We start from the raw sequence: 7,771 nt of genomic DNA, 5'->3' as shown, positions 1-7,771 counted from the left end.
CATTGTCCATAATGTTTATTTATTCAAAAATTAATATAAATAGACAAACATAAAATTGATTGAATTAAAAAAATTATGCAAGGTTATATATATTAGAAATATTATCCAAAAATAAATATTTATTATTTAAAACATAAAAACAATTATATATAAATTAAAATATCCTTTTCCCATGTAAAGTGTAGAATGGAACAGTGCAAAGCCAACTATTTATATGGTCAATGTCTTCTTACCGTTTGGACTCTACGGCTATAGAATCCAAACTTTTTTATGTTTATTGTTAGAAAAGTTCCTTTGAAAAATAATTCATAGTTAAAAGAAAATTTTAGTAAAGTACTCTCTCCCTCTCCAGATTCCTTCAAATCCACTTATCCAACATAAACCATCTCAAGAACCTCTCATAAAAAAAAAAAAAAAAAAAAACCCAAATTTAATGAAATCATATTGCATTTAATCGATTACTGAGGGAGGAAGACTTCATGACGATAATTTGATGTGGGTAACGGCAGTGGTTGTTCTCTGTCTTCCTCTATCTGCACCTCTTATTGCTACTATTTTTGGTGGGTTTTAACGCTAGTCGTAGTATCGAAGCTTCAGCATTGTGGTGGCTGTGCTTTTTTCAGAAATGCCGAAGGCTTCAGAATTGTTCATTGTCTTCCTCCATCTGCACCTCTTCTTTTCTCATAAGAGCCTTTAATTTTCGCTGTTCATTTTAAGAGATTTTTTCAAAGATATCCACATTTACCTTTTCATCTTACAAAACTGTTTTTTCAAGGGTTCAGCGAGAGAACTAGTTTCCACAGTTGGGGAAAAGATGACAATGCTTAAAAATTTGCCTGAAGATGTCTTAAATTTATGGAACAATTGGGAGATTCGAGGAATGGTTTTGCTTAGTCTCTTACTACAAACCATCCTCATCATATTTGGGTCTTGGCGAAAGACCAATGCCAGAAGCTGGATCAGGATGCTCGTTTGGTCTGCATACCTATCAGCAGACGTGGTGGCAACTGTTGCCCTGGGTAATCTAGCCAAGAGCCAAGGAGATTCATCAGGTGACAGTTCAGAGAATGCGAACAATTCCATCCAGGCATTTTGGGCACCTTTTCTACTCCTGCACCTTGGTGGCCCAGACACAATCACTGCATACTCGATTGAAGATAACGAGTTGTGGAAACGGCATTTACTTGGTCTTGTAGTCCAAGTCGGAGTGGCTTTTTATGTCTTCTCAAGGTCCTGGGGTAGCGGTATCCTCACATTCATAGCGATCCCAGTGTTCGTTGTTGGCGTTGTAAAGTATGCAGAGAGGACTTGGGTGCTCTGGTCTTCATGCTCCAAGAGTTTGAAAAACTCCTCTCTCAGAGGTTTTTGGCGTTCTTATAATCGTTCGAGAAAATCAAAAACTCCTCCACAAGATCTCCAGGAAAATTATCTTCTTCAAGCTTATGTTTTTTCATATATATCCAAGTTTGTGATGCAGGATCTTGTCCCTGGCATTTCTTCACTAATAAGAAGCCGGGAGCTGATTTCCAAGAATAATGCATACGGTGCCTTCAAGGTGGTAGAGGCTGAGCTTGGATTGATATATGATATGCTTTATACTAAAGCGCCTCTGATTTACTCCCGTGCCGGAATCATTCTTCGCTGTATCAGCTCTCTGCTCTCTGTTACTGCGTTTATTACCTTCCAGGTCAAGATTGACAAGCATGACTACTCAAAGACCGACATTGCAATCACGTATTTATTGTTTGCGGCCGCTGTTTTTCTCGAGTTTTATGCTTTTTTATGCCTTGTTTTGTCTGACTGGACAATGATTTGGTTGATTGATAAAGGAGGGAACGGCCTGACTAAAGCAACTTATTCTCTGATAAGGAAGATAACGAGAGGCGAGAGGTGGTCGAGATCCATATCACAGTATAACCTGAAAAGCTCTTCCATTGAAAGAGAGCCACCTAAATTCTTGGAATTTCTGGGAATCGATGAAATGATGAGGCAGATGCATGTGAATCGGAAAGATTTGAATGTTGATCTACAGGGTTTTATTTTCGGACATCTTCTAAAGAAAGCTGAGAAGATGAAGGAAGATTTGAATTTCTTTGATAAGAATGACAGAAGTAAAGTCATTCGTCAGAGGGGAGATGGTGTGCTAGAAAGAGAGGAACTGTTACGGGACTACAAGTGGTGCACGACTGAAGTAGAATTCAGTCGGAGCATTCTTGTCTGGCATCTCGCAACAGATATTTGTTATCTTGATGATAATAAAGATGGAAGCAATGTCTCCAAAGAATATGAAGCAAGCAGATGCCTATCTGAATACATGATGTATCTTTTGGTGATAAGACCAAATATGCTCTCTAAAGGATTCTGTGACGAGGTATATCAAGAAACCTTGCGAGACTTGCGAGTATTGTGGCGTCTAAAAGATCGGGGTCCTGATGCTAAGGAATATCAACGTACCTTGCGAGTATTGTGGCGTCTAAAAGATCGGGGTCCTGATGATAAGGAATATAAACGTACCTTGCTAGAACTGCGCAACAGTGAATCACGTGGTTGTGATGATATAGGGTTTCAAAGGCGCTGGAAAACATCAAAGTCAGTGTTACGTGGTGTGGAAAGGCTCGCCAGGCAATTGCTTTTATTGGGACCTGAGAAGCGATGGAGGATGATAAAGGAAGTTTGGGTAGAAATGGTAGCATATGCAGCAGCTCACTGTCCATGGAAAGAACATACTCAACAACTGAGAAGAGGTGGAGAGTTACTCACTCATGTCTCCCTTCTCGGGCTACATCTTGGCTTGAGCGAACAGTACGAATATAATGGATCAAACGACTTCTTGTTATTTTCTGAATTTAATGAAATGGTAAGAATACCAAAAATCCTTCTCAAGTACCTCGATAGATAGATAATGCATTTTTTTAGGCGTCAGAATAAAATAACAAATTAGATTATTTCAATTTATATATGTTTGTTTAATTTTCATTATTTTGGAAATTCATAAGTAATAGTAATTATATGTTTCCGGCAACATTTGTTTAGGCGTCAGAATAAATAACAAATCAGATTATTTCCATTTCAATGTTCTCATTTCGTTTTCTTCATTTCATTAATAAAGTGATTTTATTAATCCACGTGGATCATGAGTCTAGTCAACATTGATGCCTTCGTGCCTAAGAAAAATTTGAAATAAATGGTTAATATTAGATATTTGCTTCTATTAACTGATAACTACTTCAATTTCTGATAATAAATTGATTGATGTTTCACCGCAATCTTCAACGAAAACAAAAAGGAGTATGAAGAATATCGCAAGGCTAGACGCAAATATTTGGAAGGCATTGCAGCCACGTCAGGGTCGAGCCTCGATGAGGTATGTTCCACTTCCATATCAATACTTTAAAACCTTCCAAGTTACCCTATAGTTTTCTTAAATAGTTTTCATTTTTTTTCTTTTTTTAAAGAACTATCAAAACTTTCAATTTTCCTTACATCTCTCTTTTACTTCCTCTCATATACCCACTCTCGTACACCCATAGATGTTATTATTTGCTTAAAAACATTTCCACAAAAAAAAAATATATTCAAAAACCAATTTTAAACAGTAAGCTTTTTAATGATTAGGGTAACATTGGCAATCTTAAAAACTAGATGGATAATATTGAAAAAGTTTAAGCTCTATGAGTGTTACAAATTGAAAAAGGATAATATTCCATCAATCTTACAAGTATGTTTTTTTAAATAGCATTACCATCAATCATCAATGGAAGCTAATTTTTAGTTTTCCATACTTATCTTTATTGGATACAATTCTTTGCACGGTACATTTTCATTAAAAAAAAGTGTATTGTCCATAAAAAAATCAAAATACTTTACACTAATTATCTCACAAAATTATTCTTAAATAATATAAATAATAATTAAATATACATGTAAATTCAAAAATGGAGGTCCAATATATATATATAGGTCAGATATATAATACTCTACCTATCTTTATATTCAAATTGTTGGATTGTATTACCTACCATGAAAACAAAAGTACACCCATACATATCTCCTTTCAAATAATGGAAGGTAGAGCTTTTCCAAGTCAGTACAATTATTGTGTCCAGCCTTGTTGATTTTTTATCCTTGGTAAAATGAATTTTTTTCAGTAACAAACCAGACATGAGCAAAAACAAGTGTGATTGTCGAAACCCAGGAGTATAATCAAATTGATATGATAACTCAATATAAAAAAATAAAATAAAAAGTTTAGTTGTAAAAATAATTGAATATTAAAAGATGAAATAAAAAAAGATGAAAAAGAGACATTAGAAAAAACCTGGGTCACCCGAATAAACCTTCTACATGGATCATCAAATAGAAAAAACCTTATTGAAAAGAAAAATAAAAAAATAACAACAATCATCAAATAAACCTATGGAACATTAATCAACTGTAAGACAATCAAAAACCTGGGTTGAACCATCTTTTGGTTAACCCGTGGAAAATCCAATCAAAATAGGGTCAAAATCTATTGACTATTTTCCTTTTTTATTTTATTTAAAATGATATCATTTTAAATTTTTTATACTACAAAAAAGATTTGGTTGACTTGGGTTCACTCAAGTCAACCCACTCAACATGTGACCCCATAATTGTCTCAAATTTACTCCTGGGTAGGGCATAGAAAAAAAAGAAAAAACCAAGGATACCAAATCCATATAAATAAAATATCAAATGATAAAATAAAAAATTTAAAGGGTTAGAAAAGGCATTTGAGAGAGTACGGACCTCATTTGAAAAGAAAAAAAAAACTAAAAGGATAAACAAAAATTCTGAATTGAATGGCAAAATTAAAAATTGAAAAAAAAAATTAACAAATGAATCCAAAATAAAAAATAAAAACCAAGAGAATAAGGACCAAATCTTAAAAAAATAAAAAAATTAAGATTATGGATATAAGGATGAAATTGAATAAAAATTAAAACTTGTTAAACAAAGTGAAGGATAAAAAATTAGAAATCAAAATATTGATGGTAAAATCTCAAATATCATCAAATATTGAATTGAAAATTAAAATTAAAATAAAAAAAATTAAATTCACAAAAGAATAAAAAAAACAATTTCCAACGAACTTAATGATGATGGATGCAATTTTTATTCTTTTTTAAATGACTGAAGCCAACTCGATTCAACTATAAGAATTGGTGACATGGAATATGAGGCCAGATTATAACATAAAAAGCAAATCCAAAAAAATAACAATCCAAAATCCCCAACAAACCAAAATAATTAGAGATAAACTTGAAAAAACAAATTAAAAAAAGAAGTGGTTTCAAAAATATAGACTTGAAAAGAAAAATAACCAAATTTGACACAAAATAAAAGAAAATTATAAGGAATGAAATTGAGAAACAATTTCAATAAATAAAAAGATAAGAACAACTTAAATTAACAATAAAAAGAGTGAGGATCATATTTGATACCAAAAAAAATATCAAGGGATGAAATTCAAAAACAAATTAATTTAATCAAGGACTCAAGACCAAACACACCATAATTAAAAGAATGAAAATAAAATCTAATTCAAAAAATCAAGTGTAAAGGTATGAAATAAAAAAATAACTTAGTAAATGATTCAAGACCAAATATATTTCAATTAAAAGAATGAAAACGAAATCATATATAATCAAATGTTAAAAGATAAAATTAAAAAAATAAATTAACTCAATAAATAATTCAAGACCAAATACATTGCAATAAAAAAAAGGACCTAATTTAACTTAACAAACAAAATAATCATGCTTTCATGTTTTTTTTTCAATGGCCAACACGGTATTCTAAGAGGAGAGAGGGAGGGAGGGAAAAACTCGCGTGAAATGCTCTTCTGTATCACGACCGTGAACACGCACCTCACCACTGTGATATGGGTGGTGAGGTGCAACAAACACCACAACATTCGGTGTAATTTGAGCGTCGCATGCACCATCCAAAAAAAAAAAAAGAGGTGCCAACTTATTGGCTTGTTCGAAATAGGTGCTAGCCATCTTCAAATTTAAATAATAATTTATGCATATTAAAATACCTGAATGCCCTTGACACCACTTGAGAATTACAGCAAATCCATATCAAAAGGACAAAAACACGCTCGCTAACAGTCTTAATTTTTTTAGGGTCAAAGGGTATGAATATGAACACACCGTTTTTGTTTTTGCAAAATATCAAAGAGCCTTTTTGCCGAAGCCTAATTTTTACAGTGTAGCAAAATAAATATATCTGGACCATTTTGTTCTCATAAATTTTATAATGACTAATGCATTCTTTGGTGAAGGTAATTGTACCTCTAATTGCAAGCATAACCATTTTTTTTTTAATAAAGGTAAAATAGTAAAGAAATTATGTCTAGAAGCACAATAAATCACTAGTGTCTTTTTAATATATATATATTGTAATATTGATGCCTTTGCGTCTAAAAAAATTTTAAATAAATAATTAATATTAGATATTTGCTTTTATTAACGGATGACTACTTGAATATCTGATAATAAATTCAATTAATATCACAAGGAGGAGCTAGAAGAATATGACAAGGCTAGAGACAAATATATGGAAGGTATTGAAGACTTCCATGAGGTATGTTCCACTTCCATCTCAATACTTTGAAACCTTGTTTTTGTTCTTGTTTTTGCAAAAGATAAAAGAGCCCATTGCCCCAAAGCCTTATTTTTCTTGTTTTCAAGTGCAAATAAGTCATGACACTATAGCAAAAGATACATGTCGGGACCATTCTATCCTTGATAAATTTTATAATGACTAATTCATCTTTCGGTAAAGATAATTGTACGGACCTCTAATTGCAAACATAATATTCTTTTAATAAAGATAAAAGAGTAATTAAAAATAATATTTCATTTGCACAATAAATCACTTGTGTCTTTTTAGTATATTTTTTTAATATTATCCAACGAGGTTTTCTCTCTCTCTCTCTTTTCAAAGGAAAAGACATTAATGACCTGTTAATTTTCCATGCTTTGCACTTTGCCACCTTTTTTAAAATGTTAATGTCAAAAAAAATTTAAACAAAACAATATCATTTTAAAAATAATATTATTTCTAGATACAGAGCGAGAGCATGAGCGCGAAGAGCAAGTGTTTCAGGTGCTTGAGCGCGAAGAGCGAGTGCTTGAGCTTGAAAAGCAAGTGGTTGTGCAATTGAGATCTTATTCCACAGCATCAGCTTCACAGCAAGGAATTGATTCGCTTCCAAGAAGTTTGCCAGCATAATCTGATGATGAGTTTAGTTTAATTATTTAAGTGAATTAACTAAAATAAGTTTGTGTCGGCAATAGTGTTGTTGGGCTTCATTTTGCATGTATGTATTGAAAAAATTGCATTGATGGCCATCTTCTTACATAGTCAACTCTTGTCTTGTTATTTTTAATGGAAGAACCATAACATCATCAGGTGCTTATGATGAGCCATTCAGCTTCTTAGACTAGTTTAGGTATCTATTTAAAACTTACAAAGTTTCTATGAGTTCACAAAATTATGATATTTAATATATAAATTTAAATGTTGGTTGTTGGAATGAGTCATCGACAAATGATTTCTTTGAGAGATTATAGGGATTTTTTTGAAGAATAGAAAATGTGATTGTGAAGGGATGGTTATTAATTCAATGGATCCACAATAACTGCATCATATTTACAACGACGAAAGCTGAATGGGATGCCATCGCTGCAATATATTTTGATGGCGTTGACACCTCACAAGCTTATGATCTCAAAAAGAA

At 32.3% G+C, this 7,771-nt stretch overlaps 1 protein-coding gene across 2 annotated transcripts; it reads left to right on the top strand.

The window, feature by feature from the left end:
* Positions 1-259: 259 nt before the first annotated feature.
* Positions 260-7,460, top strand: LOC133675538 (uncharacterized). Of its 2 annotated transcripts, none has more exons than XM_062096949.1 (4): positions 260-2,857; positions 3,287-3,364; positions 6,547-6,612; positions 7,103-7,460. In XM_062096949.1, the coding sequence occupies exons 1-4, from the start codon at positions 815-817 to the stop codon at positions 7,193-7,195; spliced, it is 2,280 nt and encodes a 759-aa protein (XP_061952933.1). In that variant the 5' UTR covers positions 260-814; the 3' UTR covers positions 7,196-7,460. The 2 variants fall into 2 exon arrangements, with proteins under 2 accessions (XP_061952933.1, XP_061952932.1); XM_062096948.1 differs by having other exon boundaries at positions 7,097-7,460.
* Positions 7,461-7,771: the final 311 nt, after the last annotated feature.

The sequence above is a fragment of the Populus nigra genome, chromosome 16, assembly GCF_951802175.1.
Source record: "Populus nigra chromosome 16, ddPopNigr1.1, whole genome shotgun sequence".
Lineage (NCBI taxonomy): Eukaryota > Viridiplantae > Streptophyta > Magnoliopsida > Malpighiales > Salicaceae > Populus > Populus nigra.
This window is presented reverse-complemented; position numbering and strand designations above follow the sequence as displayed.

What these genes read in the sequence shown, in the direction of transcription:
- LOC133675538 (XM_062096948.1), top strand. Translation starts at nt 815, where the DNA reads ATGACAATGCTTAAAAATTTGCCTGAAGATGTCTTAAATTTATGGAAC. An exon ending in CAGGGTCGAGCCTCGATGAG is followed by an intron (nt 3,365 to 6,546) that starts GTATGTTCCACT and finishes TAATATCACAAG; the next exon opens with GAGGAGCTAGAAGAATATGA. An exon ending in GTATTGAAGACTTCCATGAG is followed by an intron (nt 6,613 to 7,096) that starts GTATGTTCCACT and finishes TATTATTTCTAG; the next exon opens with ATACAGAGCGAGAGCATGAG.